Source organism: Hyalella azteca, unplaced genomic scaffold, assembly GCF_000764305.2.
Source record: "Hyalella azteca isolate HAZT.00-mixed unplaced genomic scaffold, Hazt_2.0.2 contig9715, whole genome shotgun sequence".
NCBI lineage: Eukaryota > Metazoa > Arthropoda > Malacostraca > Amphipoda > Hyalellidae > Hyalella > Hyalella azteca.
The window spans coordinates 14,017-35,683 of record NW_025939777.1 but is presented as its reverse complement, the minus strand read 5'-3'; the positions used below and the strand labels follow the sequence as shown (position 1 = coordinate 35,683).

Below are 21,667 nucleotides of genomic sequence, written 5' to 3'. Positions count from 1 at the left end.
AGTTGCGTAAAAACATGGACAACCAAACCTAATTCGATCTTATTTAGATTTCAGTGGAAAATATATACGACTAATAAAATACCAAATAAAAAAGCATAACCAATTTCTTTGTCTATGAAAGCATCTTCAATTTTGAGCCCAAATGGAATTTTTGCACGAAGTTAAAACGATCAAATTTTAGAATAATTGAAAATTCAACGCCATCGGCAATTAGATATGTTAATAAATCTACGGTAACTTCATCGAACATTTTATTTACAAACTAGTTTAGCTTCTAGCTCTATAATACGTATATAAAAATAAATAATGTACGTACTCTATTACTGAATAAAATGAGAACATATACAGTAATTCTAATGCCAAAGAATCAATCACTGAAATCATTAATAACATTTAAAACTCACATTGGGCTGAATATTTCTATATTCAATTCATCCTTGCATTATAAATGCTTTAAATAATTTAATTCGTACTTTCTTTCTGAAACTCAATATTTATCGAATACTTTTCCAGAAAATGAATTAATTTCCACAGAAATTTCTTATTAAAACGCAATATTTTAACATTAATCGAATATTTTCTAAAAAATCAAATGAGTTTGAAAACAGTAACCGCTTATTAGTCGATTATTTCTATCTTGATCGAATTTTTTGTATACTTCTTTGATAATAATTTATATACTTGAATGAGTTTGATGAGAACTCACTTTTGCCATCATAAACTTTATTGATGTAATAATATTCTCATATAATTAAATAAGTTTGATGAGAACTCACTTTTGCCATCATAAAATTTATTGATGTAATAATATTCTCATATAATTAAACAAGTTTGATGAGACTCACTTCTGCCACCATAAACTTTATTGATGTAATAATAATTTAATATAATTAAATAAGTTTGATGAGAACTCACTTTTGCCATCATAAACTTTATTGATGTAATAATATTCTCATATAATTAAATAAGTTTGATGAGAACTCACTTCTGCCACTATAAACTTTATTGATGTAATAATAATTTATTATAATTTAATAAGTTTGATGAGACTCACTTCTGCCACAAGTTGGCCCCACGAAGGCGGTGTTGGTACAGTCGCACACAAACCTCCCCCAGCCCTGCGTGCAGGAGCCGCCGTGCAGGCAAGGATCGCTCTCGCAGGATCCCCCGTCGTTGTGGCACATCTGCAGGATTGAGCCTGCAAACACAATAATATTATTATATTATTATTATATAATAAATATATATATATAATATGAATATTATATTATTATTATATGTAATATGTATATATATAATAATATATGCAACCAAATTAAGCTTATTTCTATGTAATAGTTTTTCTCAGGCTTTTTCTCATAGATTTTTATATGAAGACATATAAAAATTCATGACAAAAGTCCTACAGGAAAAATAAGTTAAATGTGTACTTTAATATTAATCAGTCACAGGAATTTATGAAGACGAGCTTCTTTTCCTGTTTTAAGATAATACGGTAACTCAAATACTTATGAAAAAATTAACAGATTTTGATAATGTATTTTAGCTCATATTTACATCACGAAATTCAACTAACCCGAATCCTGTTTTTTGGCGTAGGATGCCAGGTCGATGGCATGTCCGTTAAGGACGAGATCCCTCATACATCCAACGTATCCTTTCTTGAGCCGCCCCATCCACAGCTCTGGAGGAACTCTCACTCCATCCATCGTCTCCGCGGACCCTATCCCTCCTACGTAAAGGTTCCCGCCCAAATCCAGCTGATTGGAGTCGCCTGGTCGCGTGGAATGGAAAATATTTATATTTTCTTCCTAAATATTTAGGTTGTCTTCCTAAATATTTATGTTTTCTTCCTAAATATTCATTTTTTCTTCCTAAATATTTATGTTTTCTTCCTAAATATTCATTTTTTCTTCCTAAATATTTGTTTTCTTCCTAAATATTCATATTTTCTTCCTAAATATTCATGTTTTCTTCCTAAATATTCATGTTTTCTTCCTAAATATTCATGTTTTCTGCCTAAATATTTATGTTTTCTTCCTAAATATTTATATTGCTTCATTGATTGATGGTATTGAACACGTTGAATAATAATTGGTAGAAAATTCAAGTGTTTATTATTTTCGACAAATGTATGTGCGTCCAGCTGATTGGAGTCACCTGGTCGCATGGAATGGAAAATATTTATGTTTTCTTCCATGATAAATGGGAACTAACATGTTGAATAAGAATTGGTAGTAAATTCAAGAGTTTGTTATTATAGACATGTGAATGCGCTTCTACCTGCTGAAAGTCACCAGGCCACGTGGATTGAAAAAGTACGCATTAGTTTATTTCATTAGCGCTGGTCATTGACACGTTGACTAAGTATGGGTACACAATTCAAGGAAATTATTACTATCGATATATTATTATCGAAAGCTGTGCACTTTCCATAAGGATCGGAGACATTAGATCAGGGCCTATACTTTCAAAAAAAGTTAAGAGATCGTAAGTTCATCAGCCAATCATTGACGGCCTTTCAAGCAAAATCCACCAATCATAGACAAGAAAATAGAGCGTAAGTACTTACATTCACTTAGCGAGTTTTGAAAGTATGGCCCCTGGCTGATAATTTAGGAACTCAATTCTATTGGCTTGCACTGTAGTGGTGCAACAGGCAAAACTTGGCAGAGTCAGTTATTACCGACGTAATTTTGGGCAAATAAAATTGAAAACAAAGTAAAACTGAAGGCTTTGCAATTTTGAACTTGCCTTACGATTGTGAAGTCCTATACGACGTGGCTGGGTATCGTGACCTATCTAAGTATTCTGACCTTGCATGGTATCCTGACCTAGCCAAGTATCCTGACCTAGCCAAGTATCCTGCCCTAGCCAAGTATCCTGACCTGGCATGGTAAAGTCCTGCACGATCTCGTCTACGGCCACGACGCCCTCCCTGCCGTCGCGGCTGTAGGAGATCTCGTGCCAGCGCGCGTCGTCCACGCGCCTGATGGTCACCTTAACCTTGTGGGCGCCTGAGCCGAGGTTCAGGTGGAAGTAGACTTGCCCGTCCATCATTTCCAGCGCGAAGAAATCACCCTGGAAATTAAAAGTTATTTTATACCCTAAATAAATGCCCCATAACACAATTAGAGAATCCTAGTCATTTTCAGGGCGAAGAAATCACACTGGAAAATTAAAAAATATTTATACCTTAAATAAATGTCTCATAAGGCAATTGGAGAACCCATGTCTATCCATCATTCATAAATAAAAAAATGAATTATATTATTTTTGCTCTACAATGTTACTCTATACGTACGCTAGGGAGGGAAACGAGGTCTGTTCATCATTTCAAAACAAAAATCCCCCAGTCAAGTAAAAAAGGATTTTGTGTTTTTCATTATTGCTTCAGGAGTTCATAAAAGAGCACTTTTCTGTTTATCATTTCAAAGGCAAAAAATCACCCAAAAAATCAAAAGTCATATAATATTATGTCCCTAAGAGAATCGTTGTCTGTTCATCCTTTCCAGGGCGAAATCCTGCTCTTTGTAAAAAAGATGATACTTTTAAGTGATATGTTTTGCCTTCAAAGCTGAGTGTATGTTAAACTAATGAAACGAGAATTGTTTTCTTTCATCTTTTTCAAGCAGAAAGAAATTTAAAGTTAAATATTTAACTTGAAATTTTATAACCAGAGCAGATTTTATAACCTCAAAAACGGTTTCAGAAAGAATCAAATTTAATTTCATAATTGTGCTTGCAAAAAACCGTGGTAATCTTTAAAACTTTCATCTTTAAACGCTATCAGCGCAGCGTAAGGAGGAATTGACGAATATTCTAACTTCATTTTTCCATATTTCTATAATGATTTGATTCTATAATGAATTTTATTAAGTTAAGTCAACTAAATTACTTTCGGTCACCTTGACGGTGACAGTTCATCTTTATTTTTCCGTGTTTCTACAATGATTTGATTCTATAATGAATTTTATTAACTTAAGTAAATTAAATTCATTTTGGTAACCTTGGCGGTGACAGTTCCCCCTTATTTTTTCCATGTTTCTACAATGATTTGATTCTTTAATGAATTTTATTAAGTTAAGTCAACTAAATTAACTTTTGGTCACCTTGACGGTGACAGTTCACCTTTATTTTTCCAGGTTTCTACAATGATTTGATTCTTTAATGAATTATATTAAGTTAAGTCAACTTAATTCTTATTTGTCACCTTGGCAGTAACAGTCCCAGGGTTGTACATGAGGAGTCCGTCAGGCTCGGAGGTGCGGAACTTGAAAGCCAGAGTGCCTTGATTGAGGGCGGTCCAGGGGGGCAAGATCTGTGCAGAAGAAAAAAGAAATACTTCATTAACTGACATATAATAAATATCTTAGTAATTGATGCATAACAAATTTGTCAGTAATTTATATATATTGAAACTGCCTTGGTTGAGGGCGGTCCAGGGGGGCAAGATCTGCTCAGAAAAAAAACAAGCAAAATACCTCAGTAATTGACATATAATAAATATCTTAGTAACTGGTACATAATAAAATGCTTAGTAATTAATATATAATTAAACTTGACCTGGAAACATGAAAAGTGATTCGTGATCGTCGCGAAGAAAAGCTGTTAGACAAACTGCACTGAAAAAGGTCACGTCAGGGATATGACTCTGAAAAACATGGAGGTCATCCAATTACATAGGTAAGAGATTATTAAAGCGAATAATATTCCTGTGCCTGGAACATGAAAAATTATACAAATTATTTATTTTTGACCACCATCAGACGCACCTGTGTGAAATATTGTCCAGCATACGTTGCAAACAAGCATAAAATATACAATAGATACTAAATAAATTATTCGTTAGGTGCGGAGTAATTACACGGTGTATACATAAAAGAGTATGTGCGCAAAATAAAATACACGGTATTTACGGAAGAAAGTGCATGGTATGTACTGAAGGAAACAGTACAAAAATCTTCAGTATATGATGAAAAATGGAAAATTTGACCCGAAAAATCATATGCATCGTTTCGCGCTAGTATTAAACATGAGCATCTGAAAAATCCCAATGGTCACGAACCTCGATGTAAAGGCGCTGTTAATAAGTAACAACATCTATTAATAAATTAATAAATGTCAGACTTTCCGTAGCTGGATGACAAACCTAATTGAAGAAATACTCTCTTTACGGAGTGATATATAGGTAGGAAGATTCCTATTCCTTCGATTACATTTTAATGTTCTTTGTCATAGAACAACGAGATGACGTAGATAGAGGAGGTTTCCGGGCAAAGAAATGACTGGATTTGACCACCTAACTTGATTTTGATGTTAGTGACGGTACTCTGATATTAACAGGCAAAATAAGGAGGAAAACATTTCTAATCAATTGAAGAAAATTGAATATAATGATACATTAAGTTGATTGTGATACAGATGGCAGTTATTTTCATGAGATCCTTATTACTCGTATTTATTGTTGTAGTAAATAACAGCAGCTGTTTTATGCTTCATGAAAAACTGCACATATAGCTTTTCTATAATGGGTTGAATCTTGGTTTATTGTACTATCAAACTTTTAACATTGTCAAATGCGAGCAGAGGTACGACATCAAGCAACTCTCAAACATTCCGAAACCAATACAATCCCTTCATGAAACTAAACATTAGATTACATTTTGTTTAGCCATTTATAGTGAAACTTTAATTGTTTCCGCGTTGTGTCAGCTGGACGAAGTAAGAAGAGTGAGGCCAGGAAGAGTTTTCCGTACATAAAGCCGGTGACCAACACAGAAAACGCATCCATCTCATACACGCACATATGAAGTCTATAGAGAATAGCCCAGTTAAGAAATTGCACGTGATTCTACGCATAGCAGCGAAACTTGTTAAACGTGAAAACGAGCATCGAAACTCGTTATATGTAGTACACACGCGCATCGAAACTCTCTATTTGTATATTAGAAGTGAGCATCGGAATTCTCTACACGTACAAACGACTAACGAGGATATAAACTCGTTAGACGTACGAAAAATCATCAAAACTTGTTCTCCGTACAAACTAGCATCAGTCGTAAAACGTAGAAACGAGCATAGAACCTCGTTACTTATTTTGCAGTGCATCAAATGGGAACAATTTATCAGTGCATCAAATGGGAACAATATTGCAGTGCATCAAATGGGAACAATTTTGCAGTGCATCAAATGGGAGCGATTTTGCAGTGCATCAAATGGGAACAATTTTGCAGTGCATCAAATGGGAACAATTTTGCAGTAGATCAAATGGGAACAATTTTGAAGTGCATCAAATGAGAACAATTTTGCAGTTCATCAAATGAGAACAATTTTGGAGTGCATCAAATGGGAACAATATTCCAGTGCATCAAATAGGAACAATTTTGCAGTGCATCAAATGAGAACAATTTTGCAGTGCATCAAATGGGAACAATTTTGCAGTGCATCAAATGGGAACAATTTTGCAGTGCATCAAATGGGAACAATTTTGCAGTAGATCAAATAGGAACAATTTATCAGTGCATCAAATGGGAACAATATTGCAGTGCATCGAATGGGAACGATTTTGCAGTGCATCAAATGGGAACAATTTTGCAGTGCATCAAATGAGAACAATTTTGAAGTGCATCAAATATGAACAATTTTGCAGTGCATCAAATAGGAACAATTTTGCAGTGCATCAAATAGGAACAATTTATCAGTGCATCAAAAGGGAACAATATTGAAGTGTATCAAATGAGAACAATTATGCAGTGCATCAAATGAGAACAATTATGCAGTGCATCAAATGGGAACAATATTGCAGTGCAAATTCTTATGAGAAATTCATTTAACCTTAAATTATTGCTGAATTAATTTAGATATAAAAAGGTAATGATAATATTCAAGATATAACAGCTGTAAGTAAAGGAAATACCAATTTAATGGTTAATAATAAATAAAAGCAATACTTTTCCAGATGAATTTCCGGTCATAGAGTTATGCCCGTACATCGAAGAAAAATTTTGCCAGTTCTGAGCGTAGCACTAAAAATCATTGGACTAGCGCGATCTTACACTTGCATTTTTATAGATATTTGGTGGATGTATGAAGACAATACAGAACGAGTGTTCATAAGGTGCTAAATTTAATTATTATATAATAATTACAACTGCAGTAGTGTTCATTCTAGAACAAAGTTCCATGCTTGTTCAATTATGTTGGTTTCTGCTCGAAACGTACAACAATACAGTTTTCCGTCGACCTGGTCCAAAATCAATAGCTTTTTTCTAACTTCGTTTCGGGATCAGAATTCATTAACTCCATAAGAAAAACGAACGAAAAATAGCGTTCTTTCAATACGGTAAGCACGATGCTTTTAGCCAAATTATTTGTTTGGGAGGAATTTGGTGTACTTAGAAAGAGCGATTTTCCCTCTGGAGTTGACAAATTAAATTGGACAGCGAGGGCGGGGCCTCGGAGTGCGAGCAGTGAGCTCAGTCGGGAGCTGGACTCCAAAGTCAACGGAGGAGTGTCAATGAAGTCTTTCATTTCTACAGTCCAAAAACGATAACATTTTCTACAATAAAGTATAACTACAAGTTTTTTACAACCAACATATACAATTTTTATATTATAACCATGAAAATTTTGATGAATCACGAGAATGGCATTGTAAGCTAGATAGCCAAAGGTGGGCGAGTAATCCAGGAAGATCGATTGATATATTCACGCCTAGGAAAGAAATGCTCGGGCTAGAGCCTTCCATTGATTTTGTCGCGTATAATATGAAAAATAATGAAGACAAAAACGACTTAACTTCCAGCGGAAGTCACAGGAGCCAAGATACATAAATTTCATTAGAAGTCGAGCTTTGAGAGCAACTCCATACCCTTGCCGAGTCAGCAACTTTAAAATGGCTGAAAGCTTCTCTGCTATTTCAGCTTCATGAATTTATAATGAATTGCTAAGGGATAAACGATTGAAAACCATAGTTTGCCACAGTTCCACAGAAGGAAACTCATGCAGAATTAAAAGGACAATTAATTCCATAGAATTAATACCGATGCGGACCAGGAATATTATGAATATTCTCTACTTGTTAATTCTCAATTAATTTTAAGTGAATTTATAATCTGTCGGGATAATCAAAATGCAAAACATTCTGATAATCCTCATACATGTAGTTGATGAAAGGATTTTTTACTGCTGGTTATTTTTAAAAACCAGTGAATAAATTTAATGACTTCATTCACACAGATATAATGAAGAGATGCAATACCAGACAACAGAGCGTTTATTTTTCGAGCTTTTATGAATGATTTTTAGTAACCGAACGACTGACGAAAAAATCTTAAAAACTATCATGACAAAATTAAATAAAATGAACTGGCAGAAAAAATCTACTTCTTCGTAAAAAGTTCCAAAATTTAGTCACATCAAGTATTATAATTAAGGAAAAACTTCATCCAATTATAACTGTAAGCTATTCGAAAAGAATAAAAGGGTTATTTCCAAGCCAATAAATAACGGGGGAGTTTGAGAAATATAAAGAGGATTTATATAATATATAAATGAGGGGAGTTTTCAGAGATTTTCTTAATTGGAAAATTTGATCGTCGGGTTTTTGGCAGCCATTTAATGAACGAGGATCGAATACCCCACCCATTTCCATAAAAATAGGCCATAATTTTCTACCGGGGAGAACTTATATTCCAAAATATTATATCAGTACTCACTGAAATGAGTGACAGAGAGCGCATTTTCTCGTCCGTCCGTGAAGTCACGGACAGACGGACATGACGAGCACAATAGCGCCTTATTTTCATGAATGAGAAAATGCGCTAAAAAGGTAGAATTTCAGTATTCAGGGTTGTACTTTATTTGTGGCCTTCATGTATAGGAAATTCATTCAAACTGGAAAAATTTACTTTTCCGATCAACGGTTCAAAATGGTTATGTAAATTCTCTGCTCTGAAATGAGGTAAAGATCAACGGTAGGAGATTTATGTTGAAGCTTTAAATGTGCATGTAAGATACTCTATATCGGCAGGAAATTGTTTGGAAATTTGAGCTACACGAGTAAAATTATGCAAATTGATGTGAAAAGTATCAATATATCTGTGTGGCTTTAATGAAAAAAAAATATATATATGAATTAAGGGTGAACAATCCGGGTCAACTTAAACATTAATATTTGCTATTCATCCTAAAGCTACAAAAAAGTCCGACTACCACAGAAAAAAAACTATCACGAAATTAATTTTGACATAAAATGAAGTGAAACTTAATTGTAATTAGATTAGATCCTAAAGAATCGGAGTGATGAAATCTCGAGTTGAGCTAGCAACAGGTCGTGAATTTTATACGTGTGTCAGCTTTATACGTGTGTCAGCTTTATACGTGTCAGCTTTATACGTCTGTCAGCTTTATACGTGTGTCAGCTTTATACGTGTGTCAGCTTTATACGTGTGTCAGCTTTATACATGTGTCAGCTTTATACGTGTGTCAGCTTTATACGTGCGTCAGCTTTATACGTGTGTTAGCTTTATACGTTAGCTTTACACACGTGTCAGCTTTCCCTATCGGTTAATTGCAGCCTCAAAATCGCGCTTGATTACCCAGTACATTATTCATCAATAAGGACAGTAATAGAATTGCAATGAAGCTCAGGAGTTCATTGCTTTGGTTTGTACTAATGGTGATGTGTTATATTTGTTGATGTAAACGCTGTGTAGGCGGTTCAGCTAGGTGATGCTGCTAGAGATGATGAATATAGTGCGGGAAGTTCTTACGTCTCTGGTCAAAAAGAGGAAAGAGAGAAGTGAGAAAAAGAAAGAAAGATAGAGAGAGAGAAAAAAATAAGTTCAAGATTATTTAGTGCAGTAGGAAGGTTAATAATTTGGGCAACGTGGACAACGAAATCAAATCAAAACTAACTTGTTCACGAGACAAAAACGTAACGAAAGTCGTGCAATCGTAAAAAATAAGGTGTATTTCTTCAACATCGCAATTTTCGATTTTTCTTGAACTGAAACTGTCAAGAAAGTGGAGAACATAATTGATTGAACCCGAATTTCTTTTTTTAACACTCCATTTCACTGCCGCGATGAAAGCATTATATGAGTCCATTAATGTTTCAACATTGGAAAATATTTCTACAACATTCGAGGAGCCAAATAAAGAAAATTAATCAGATTTAACCCCTCTGTTTCGGGAGGGTCGTACGTTTTCATAACAGCACCGAATAAAAAGTTCCAGATATTGAATTAATGTGTAGGTACTGATTGGGAAAAAACGCAGTCGGGATTACAAAGAGTGTTTTTCCGTATAATTTACAGATAAATGAAGCGTTATTAGAACTTCACAGAATATTCGAAAGCATGACGAAGAGAAAACAATATCGAGGGTGTGAAGTAGCCGCGAAATTGAGTCAGAATGTATAGGTTTTTTGTTTCATAACCGTATGAAAGTGCGTGCGTAGCGTAAGATACTTGACATACTTTAGTGCGTAAAATATTTGCGAACGTAAAAAAACACTTGTCATACTTCATAAAAAACGATTATTGTTATTGTAATCGAGATTTGTGTTTTCCATTGATGTTAGGCAAATTTCAATTCAAACAAGTTATGTTCCAAGCAAAAGCTTAGTTTTTTTACAATTAGATCGCTTTTTTTGCGCAAAATGAGTAATTTGTAAATTATACACAAATTTAGATTTGTATGTTGCAATGTAAATGCAATTCAGAGGATTAAAGAGTGCAAAACACGTGGCCAGATGTATGTTTTGAAAACATTCAAGTTCGGTTGCAATTAAGGAAAATAACATTAATATGGACACGTAATACATACACTTGGCCACGAGCAGTATAAATCATTCAACTAGCTGAAGATACAGTACACAAGTGCGCGTTATAAATAAGTGCATAGAAACGGTGCAGAGATCTTAATAAGAGTTAGTTATGATGATGCAAGTGATTATTTAATGCAAACACACGGTGCAAATATTGCAATACAAGATATTTATAGTAAATACACGTGAAAAAGTGCCAGTTATTAGCAAGTGCCAACATTCGGTGCAGGATTTGAGCCAGACAAACTAGCACGGGACGTTACCAAGGTGGCGCTAGGCTGCAGGAAATTGACCACGCCATCGCCGGGACCATCCTGTGGGAGCAAAGTTAGTACGTCAAATGGGGGGTAACTCAAAAATATGTGGCTTTGTGTAGGGCAACATGTATGTGGTGTTGAAAACCTCAAAAAAAGTTGATGTGAGTAGGCAACATGAATGTGGTGCTGAAAACTAAAAAATATGTTGATATGAAGAGGGCAACATGAATGTGGAGTTGAAAACTGAAAAATATGTTGATATGAGGAGGGCAACATGAATGTGGTGTTGAAAGCTAAGAAAAAATTGATATGAGTAGAGCAACATAAATGTGGTGTTTAAAACTCAAAATATGTGGTTTTGTGTAGGGCAACATGAATGTAGGTTGAAAACTCAAAAATATATGGCTTTGTGTAGGGCGACATGAATGTGGTGTAGAAAATTTGTGCATGCGGTGTTGAATACTCAAAAATATGTTGATATGAGTAGGTTAACATGAAAGCAATGATATGTTGGTAACTCAAAAATGCAGGAGACATGTATAAAGAAATAAAATGTTAGGAATTGAAAAGCAGGTAATGTATGTTGAGGATTGATAACAAATGCGAAATAAAGGGGAAGTTAAACCAAATATAATATTGAAATTAGACAATAATATTCAGGATGTCGCTTAGAAGTCTAGTGGGCAACTTACGAATTCAGGAATTACCAACAAATATTGTCAACTATTGTAAATGAGTACGGAAACATAGGAAATTCACGCGACTCTCACATCTGCGAGAGCCGGTTGAATAAAGACGTGACTTAATACCTTGTCCACGGATATGTTAACAGTATTCAATGTTATTCCTGCCTAAAACTCAAGCGATGAAAGTTACCATTGGCAGATAAAAGTTAACCTTTCGTTTACGGATACATTAACCGTCGTCAATGATATTCGTACCGGTAAAAAAAATATAACTCAGTACTCACTGCAGTGAGTGACTGAGAGCGCATTTTCTCGTCGACGAAAACTTGAGGTCACGGACGGACAGACGGACGGACAGACAGACAGACAGACGGACATGGCGAGCACAATAGTGCATTTTTTCCATAAATGAGAAAATGCGCTAAAAAGACATGTAAAGACATGGTAAAGATATTTATATACAGTATACTGTACAAAGGGTTCATACGCTAATATCGCCCACAGAATTTTTGTGCACCACCGAAAAACTGATATTCTCCGATACGAGAACACCACTAAACTACAGAATGAAATTACCTTCTCTTATCTGCTAAAGGCGTAAGCTAAACAATGATGACAAATAATTTATTTGTAGTTCTGAGGAAGCACAACAATCAGTGCGAAGGCATTATTATTTCGAGTCAACAACCCAATAATAAATCATGATATTCTTCAATAAATTCAACACCGGTATACATAAGATAATTCATGAATTGTCTCATGTACACACAATTAGTCCACAATTATAAAGTAAGTCCTAATTTGTCGTGACTGGATCAAAACTTTGTCTAAAAAGCTATGGATTGAGGCGGCTGTTAGAAAAATATTACTTCATATTATATATACAGTGGGGGGAAATAAATATTCGTACACTTGAAAAATCGTATTTTAATGTATGTAAGTACACAAACTTAACAGGAAAAGTGATTTAAATTATGTATAGAGACGCATAGTATTCAAAAATACTATCAAAAGAAATTAAATCTCAATGCAACAAAAAACAATGCAACATGTTCACTATTTAATTTCTTTTGATAGTATTTTTGAATACTATGCGTCTCTATACATAATTTAAATCACTTTTCCTGTTAAGTTTGTGTACTTACATACATTAAAATATGATTTTTCAAGTGTACGAATATTTATTTCCCCCCACTGTATATATAGAATATTAGAGAAGAATATTGAAGAATATATATAGAACATTACTTCATCTTAGCCATAAACAGAAGACATATGCTGCACGCAGAATATTACTTCATATTAGCCATAAACAGATGACATATGCTGCACGCGGTATATTACTTCATATTAGCCATAAACAGAAGACAAGGGTTAAGGCTCCAATAAAACATGTCGACCGAAGCCCCGAGTGTAGGGATGTCCAAATTTCCCCAAGCTACAGCCTGAGTTAGTGCGCGTAAGCGAAGCAACAAAACTTTTATTCACAAGGTTCCTTCGTACACCCAGAAAAATATATGGGTTATACTGGCCAAATGCTGACACGATTTCAACATGAAGCACTGATACGCCTATTTTTGCCGGGCTAGACTTAGTTTGGATATAAGGAACTACACAATAATTAAATGTGTATCGCTATTCGGAAAAAAACTTATTTATTTCCCTGGTTGTAAAGTAGTCGGGAAGTCGGGCTTGCAGGGGCGAGGTACAAACAAACAATTCGTCTGAATAATAATTAGAAATAATAATAATCCAGTACGGCTAATTTAGACATTACAAGGTTGTTTGTGTCTTTATCATGTATAAATATTTTTTAGGTATAAAATTGGCTGTTTAATAAATTTGTAAAAACCTTGGAGAAAATGATGTTATTACAGGAAATATTTGAGAACAGGATGAAAGCTTTCTTCAATTTTAACAATGCTCTTTTTTACTCTTCAAAAAATAACATTTGTTTATTTTTTACTTATACTTTTTTCATTTATTTACTAGTGTTTTAGCCAACGTGTGACAACCGAGGCATTTTAAAACGAAATCAAAACTATGTGTAGTCAAAACCTATTAAACAAAAAACTATTTATTATCTAATTTCAAACGTAGCACTGATTCGCTCTTTTGCTGGGACAAACTCTGTCGCGATGACCCAAACCAGCTGAAAAATTGGACAATGTCCCACACATTTTTCCGAAAACATGCACGGCACATGTCAGCCGAACTCACACACAACCTGTAGCGACGAAACGCGTCGCTTCCAAATAAAACAAATACAAACGATGTATTTCCAGGAACACAGCTTCGACGTGTTAAAATTCGACACAGGCTCACTTGTGTTTTGTATTTCTATGGCCATTGTACGGACGCGACTTTGTCCATTGTCCCTTTAAAAGTCCTCCGCTTCTCGAAATAAAGCAAGCCATTTCCATGGAAACGGCAGCCACAAAAGCTGCATTTAAAAGATCCGTTCCTGTGTTGAGTTTTATAATAAAAAAGCGATTGATGGACCCCAATCAATATATGATTGTGCAGTGGCAACGAATATCGCAGAAAAATAATAATTTTTGTTATAATTTTTCCGTAAAATGTGAAACGGCTTTGAAAAGAATTAAAAAATCGCCATATAACTACAGCGGGAAATCATCGAAAGAGGTAAATTAGATAGCAAAACGCAATTGATGAATCACAATCAATAGGATTGTGCAGTTTCAAATACGGTTTTAGAAAAATTATCATAGTGAGAATTTTCCGTTTAGTAGGGAAACCTAACATTGAAACCAATTATGGAAAAGCGAAAACAGCAATAGATTACAGCGGAAAAATCCCACACAAAAAATTAATTTACAAATTCATTAAGATTACCACTACAGACGATCATCATCGACATTTCACGGAAAAAAACTCTGGAGTTAAATTTGCGAGCCTCTTCTTAATTCTTCCTAGCCAAACTGCGTCAAGATGACCCATACAATTAATGGTATAAAAATGCATCGATATTGGAACAAAATTACACTCGTTTCTCTGGGTGTGTATAGAGCTTCTTCAGTATATATGAAGCGTTGTTCGCAATTGCACCTGCAGCCGGCAACAACAACATGACTTCGCAGGACCGGAATACGAGGCAGGATACGGAATACGAGGCAGGATACGGAATACGAGGCAGGATACGGAATACGAGGCAGGATACGGACACAATAATCCGCATCTAATTGGTACACAAAGGCGTTACACTCAGAGAAAAGAGCGAGACTTTGTCCTAAATAGCGATGCACTTTATGCTCTTGTGTGGGTCATCTTGACACAGTTTGGCCCGGCAAAATAACGCATCGGAGTTTCGTGCAGGAAGTGTGTCACTATTTGAACAAAATGACCAACAGATTTCTCGGAGTGAAGCCTGACAGGAATATCTACCGAAGGCTGATTGATCTTCCAATATTGTTGTTGGAATTATAATTATCATCGACTTGATTGAGATTAAATAATAAACAACTTTAAGTATTCAGGTTGAATAATGAACAATTCAAGCAGATCCTTATGATGAAAAATATGTTGAGATAGTTTTCAACTTAAAAATGCTAAGCCTTCTAAGCTTAAATATTAGAAAATGCAACTCAGTACTCACTGCAGTGAGTGACAGAGAGCGCATTTTCTCGTCGACGAAAACGTGAAGTCACGGACGGACGGACGGACAGACTGACAGACAGACAGACAGACAGACGGACATGGCGAGCACAATAGTGCATTTTTTCCATCAATGAGAAAATGCGCTAAAAAGCGCGAATATCGTCGAATATTTTCTACACTGTCTGGAACATATTGTATAAAATACTAGCTTATCCTTTCAAAACTGGTGCCAAGGAAGTGCAATAGAACTTCTTTAAGTCGATTTAATCTGTCCCACTATGGCACTGAACTTCTCTCGGCGCTTCAGCTGCAATTTTTTTTCGTAAATAACCGAGGAGGACTCGGTTATTTCAACACCAAACCTTAGAATTGCAAACCTGTTAACCGATGGATAAAGCTACGTCGCATGATGAACTTACAACTAGAAAGAGTACCGCACTTTATATGCAATGAAAGCGCAGGAAAATTTGCTGTCTAGCTGACTATATATGAGCCAAATATGGCCAAGTCTCGCGATATAAGACAAGTAAGACATGAGAGACATGTACAGCATGTGAGACATGCGAGACATGTAAGACATGTGGGACATGTAATATATGTGAGACATGTAATACATGTAAGACATGTGAGACATGTAATACATGTAAGACATGTGAGACATGTAAGACATGTGAGACATGTAAGACATGTGAGACATGTAAGACATTTGAGATATGTAATAAATGTATCTTTGCTATTCAACAAAAAAATATGTAATTTCTATTCATATTCGATTTCTACGCTTATTAACGAGCTAAGAATCAATATGAAAGTAATCATGCAAAGAGCTCATGGTTTCACATTATCATCCTTTTGGCGCTTAACGGTTTTTCTCGTAAGAGACCAGACATGGTCACTTCAGAGTACAATCGTTGCTGGCGCAAACTAGAACAACATAAAGTTCAATAGAAATGCACGAACTAATACGAAAAATATTTAACTGATCTGAAAAAAACGTCAAAATAAAATAATTGGCATAATGTAACAGAAAATAAATTTTAGAAGCAGTAACGAAACTTTATTGAGTAAGCATAAACATGATAGAAATTACACAGTTTCTGGTGTATAAAAATTAAAAATAATAGCCGTACCAGAAGAGACTCGCTGGAGGTGAAGGACAGCGCCTCTGCAGCTGCCACTTCTTGGCACTGATACTTGACGTGGCCAGAGACACGGAGCAGCTGGTGCTGCTGCCGAGCCATCTGTAGCAGCCGTAGTACTACGCCGTCACATTGGTACACCACCTGAGTAATGAGAGCATTGGTACACCACCTGAGTAATGAGAGCATTGCTACACCACCTGAGTAATGAGAGCATTGGTACACCACCTGAGTAATGAGAGCATTGCTACACCACCTGAGTAATGAGAGCATTGCTACACCACCTGAGTAATGAGAGCATTGGTACACCACCTGAGTAATGAGAGCATTGCTACACCACCTGAGTAATGAGAAAATTCGTACACTACCTGAGTAATGAGAGCATTGGTACACCACCTGAGTAATGAGAGCATAGGTACACCACCTGAGTAATGAGAGCACTGCTACACCACCTGAGTAATGAGAGCATTGCTACACCACCTGAGTAATGAGAGAATTCGTAAACTACCTGAGTAATGAGAGCATTCGTAAACCACCTGAGTAATGAGAGCATTGCTACACCACCTGAGTAATGAGAGCATTCGTAAACTACCTGAGTAATGAGAGCATTCGTACACTACCTGAGTAATGAGAGCATTGCTACACCACCTGAGTAATGAGAAAATTCGTACACTACCTGAGTAATGAGAGCATTGGTACACCACCTGAGTAATGAGAGCATAGGTACACCACCTGAGTAATGAGAGCACTGCTACACCACCTGAGTAATGAGAGCATTGCTACACCACCTGAGTAATGAGAGAATTCGTAAACTACCTGAGTAATGAGAGCATTCGTAAACCACCTGAGTAATGAGAGCATTGCTACACCACCTGAGTAATGAGAGCATTCGTAAACTACCTGAGTAATGAGAGCATTGGTAAACCACCTGAGTAATGAGAGCATTGCTACACCACCTGAGTAATGAGAGCATTCGTAAACTACCTGAGTAATGAGAGCATTCGTAAACTACCTGAGTAATGAGAGCATTGCTACACCACCTGAGTAATGAGAGCATTCGTAAACTACCTGAGTAATGAGAGCATTGCTACACCACCTGAGTAATGAGAGCATTGCTACACCACCTGAGTAATGAGAGCATGGGTAGACCACCTGAGTAATAATAGCCTTGTTACACCTCCTCTGATTGAAACACTGAGCAAGAAATAAACGAAATCATCTCAATAAAGGAGTGTAGGAGTATAAGAAGTATAAGAGTATTCATTGTTGATTCCAATAAATAGTGACTTAAGAAATTGAAAAAACCTAAATAAATAAAATGCGATCACAAACGTAACATTTTATTCAGCTTCCTAAGGCACGAATCAAGCAAGATAAATAAAGCGAGAATAGAAAGTAAAGAAAGTGACAAATATCTTGTATCATTTTATTGAATAAATGTGAATACTTTCATTTGAAGTAAGTAAATAGGAAACTAGAAATTTACGCTTATCGAGAAAAAAACACCGAAAACGAAACGTAACGTATCAAACTACGTCTTTCACGATCATTGTTCCGGTTCATCCCAAAAAGACATTGACGCCATAGCTATAAAAAAGAAGCACTTTGTGCAGGCTTAGGATGTAATACTTAATTTCTTCCTTCAAAATAATTTTCCTGAACAGGATTTGGCCTTTAAAGTGAATTTCGTGCAAGTGAAGGTCTACATAAGCGCAAAGTTTCACCGAAAAGTTCTGCTTCTTGAACTAAACAATTTCCGATGACGGTGAATTTTTCACGTGGCCCGCCATATTTGCATTGTATTGTATTTTAAAGTCAAGCCTGCGGTCGCGGATAGGGTGCATGAAAGAGCCCAGTCATGCCGCAATATATGTGAAACATGTATTAAATATAGGAAAAATATCACTTACGATGCGGAACTTCAAGCCTAACTAAAATTCAAAATGAAGACTTTTGAAGAAAATTATGTCTACATGGAACAAAATTGATAATTTTGATAAAAAATTTCATCGCTGATTCAAATAAATGGCGATTTAAGAAATGAAAAGAAAATAAATACATACAATCACAAATGGACCATTTTGTTCAGCGTCCTAAGTCAAGAATCAAGTAAGATAAATTAATCTAGCATTGAAAAGTAAACAAAAAGACAAATATCTTATATAATATTATTAAATGAATACGAATATTTTCATTACAAATATGAAAATTGTCTAGACGGAATCGTTTCGGCCTCTAAATGTATTATCTTCGGCCGACTATAAGTCATCTATAATTGAAATGTGATGTTAGAAATAAAGTTCAACTAAGTTACGAACTTTTCCGTTACAAATAACGAGAGACTAAGTTTCCGTTGATGTTAGCTGAAATTTAACGAAAAAATATCCCGGATTCTTGGAAGATTGTGCGCCAGGTATTTCGAGAATTTTAATTTGACAATCAAATCCAAGCCTAAAGAACGCTCGTTGCGCCTCTTGCCAGAGATCTAGGAAGGCTCGCACCGTCTCCCAATACCTTATATGTTTATTAATGTGAAGATAAAATATTAGGGAAAATCTTTCGTTATTTACATGAAGACAGACTATAAAGGATAGTCTATCATAATTTTTATGAGGTTATAGTATAAATGAAACGATAATTTCACTTACATGAAGGAAGGATATTAAAAGAAGTCTACATTTATAAGGATACAGACTATAAAGGAATGGCTATCTTTATTTCCAAGACAAACTATAGAAGCAAACGCTACATTCATTTATAAAAAGATGAAACACTGTCTTTATTGATACGAATAAAGACTATAAATGAAAAGCTTTCACACAACTCACATACTACCCTCTGTGAGGGTAAGACCTCACAACTCACATACTACCCTCTGTGAGGGTAAGACCTCACAACTCACATACTGCCCTCTGTGAGGGTAAGACCTCACAACTCACATTTTTGAGGCAGCCGATGAAGTTAGCTTTAGTTTTAGCGCCCGGCAGCAGCGCGGGATGGTTGGAGCCGCCTACGTAGAGGCGAGAAGACGCCAGTTGGTTGAATGGACCAGCTGTCGTGCGCCGCTGGTCGTACATCCCGTCTACTGACACGGACAGCTGGTAAGAAAACGGAAATCGGAATTAATTTCACGGTAGTTACACCATCTGACTGACAGAGAAGAAACGTCCAAAAAAGGAGAGAATTTTATGGTATTTACCGTCAACTAACGCTGGTAGCTGGAGAGAAATCAGCAATCTGCATGAGTTTCATATGACAAATGAAGAGGAAAAGTACAAAAGACGACATGAATTTAGTGTTTTCTACTATTTAAAAACAATGAGAGCTGGCCAAAAATAGCGACAGGTGGCTACAAATTTCTAGCAGACAGAACTAACAGAACTAATTCTTATAGTGGTTACCGTCATCTGAATCATTACAGATGGTGGAAAATATTCAAACAGGTGGCTGCAGTAAATTTAAAAATCTAGAACAAGATGAAAATAATGAGCAAGGACTGTATATCATAACTCGCTTAAGTATAGCCATACCGGTCATAAGTACACGTAGCTGCCGATTTCTCGTCTATAATTGGTGCGTTAAGCTTGAAAAGCCGTCAGTCATTGGCTGATGGAGTTACAAACTCATACTGTTTTTGATAGTCCGGCTCCAGAAACCTTATTTACATGGAACGAACTTTCTATGCAGATGAAATGCACCGAAACACGTCGCGTCAAAGGGGGTCACCCAAAATACATCCGTGAATTTCAATCGAGTGTAGTAAAGGCAAGAATAGCAATGAAAACAAACATGAAAGGACATGACCAAACTCCGTAACTCTTTGGTCAAAGCCAAAGTTAATTTACTCGTGATTTGTAGGCAAGTTGCTTCAAAGTGAAACAGCGTGCGGGAGTTTAGATGAAGGCCACTCATTGACCGTCCGAAACTCCAGGCTGATCATGTCAACATGCTCCGGGGCATGGCAACATGATAAGGCTGATCATGTCAACATGCCCGGGGGATGGCAACATGATAAGGCTGATCATGTCAACATGCCCGGGGGATGGCAACATGATAAAACCTTACATCGAGCACCCAATACAAATATTACCTTGCCAACCAATGACAGGATCGTTAACTAGGTTCCTTTGAATACAATAAAAGACGCATTACGTGCTTACCTCTTGGGGAACTTGAGCAAGGATTCAAGAAGTGAAATCGAACTACCGGAAATCTTTATCAATACAAACATTACTTAATGGCTTGCTTACATTAATTGTTTGTAGATGATAATGAAGATCTTGAACAAATATGTAAGATAAGTGAAATAAATACATAATACATTCATGCTTAGTATACGTATCAACTCACGCTACAGAAGCTTGTGTGGCTGTTGATCTGCAAAGAGACGCGGAACAGGAATATATTAATTATTGATTCGATAATTAATACTAAATAAATTAATAAATCATTAAATATTCAGTAACTAATGATTCAAAATCAATCATCGAGAGAAAATAGGTCAAATTATATTAAATTAAGGTTGCTGTATACAAATAGTCTATATAACTATATTGACTAATAATTATAGGATTAGTATTAACTTTTTGGCTTCTGGCGAATACTCAACGTAATCTCGTCCGTCTCCGAGTACAATTTTCTTTGATAAATAATCTGCCTTGAAGCCTAATAATTAATGCTCGTTTTAGTTGACATCCGTCTGCTACTCCAAGCTCATCACATTTTTCATCAGCCTGATTCATCCAAGATTTTCACATTTTTCTCCCGACTACTACGCCAAGCTTTTCTTATTTTTCACCGTCTACTACGCCAAGCTTTTCTTATTTTTCACCGTCTACTACGCCAAGCTTTTCTTATTTTTCACCGTCAACTACGCCAAGCTTTTCTTATTTTTCACCGTCAACTACGCCAAGCTTTTCTTATTTTTCACCGTCTACTACGCCAAACTTTTCTTATTTTTCACAGTTTACTACGCCAAGCTTATCTTTTTCGTCACCTTCTACTACGTCAAGCTTTTTATTTTACCCTGTCTACGACGCGTCTCTTATACACATCTAGATGTGTATAAGAGACAGCTACCCTCTGTGAGGGTAAGACCTCACAACTCACATACTGCCCTCTGTGAGGGTAAGA

The 21,667-nt window shown here is 35.8% G+C and overlaps 1 protein-coding gene across 1 annotated transcript in view; it reads right to left on the bottom strand.

The window, feature by feature from the left end:
• LOC108680373 (neurexin-1) overlaps positions 1 to 21,667 on the bottom strand; it is a 51,117-nt gene that overhangs the window by 20,358 nt on the left and 9,092 nt on the right. The window contains exons 5-12 of the mRNA XM_047882139.1: positions 20,885 to 20,911; positions 19,474 to 19,632; positions 16,526 to 16,678; positions 11,098 to 11,148; positions 4,214 to 4,321; positions 2,889 to 3,081; positions 1,577 to 1,774; positions 1,055 to 1,198 (exon numbers count right to left, since the gene is read on the bottom strand). Coding sequence (XP_047738095.1) covers positions 1,055 to 1,198; positions 1,577 to 1,774; positions 2,889 to 3,081; positions 4,214 to 4,321; positions 11,098 to 11,148; positions 16,526 to 16,678; positions 19,474 to 19,632; positions 20,885 to 20,911 — 1,033 coding nt within the window. The remainder of the gene's footprint in view (positions 1 to 1,054; positions 1,199 to 1,576; positions 1,775 to 2,888; positions 3,082 to 4,213; positions 4,322 to 11,097; positions 11,149 to 16,525; positions 16,679 to 19,473; positions 19,633 to 20,884; positions 20,912 to 21,667) is intronic.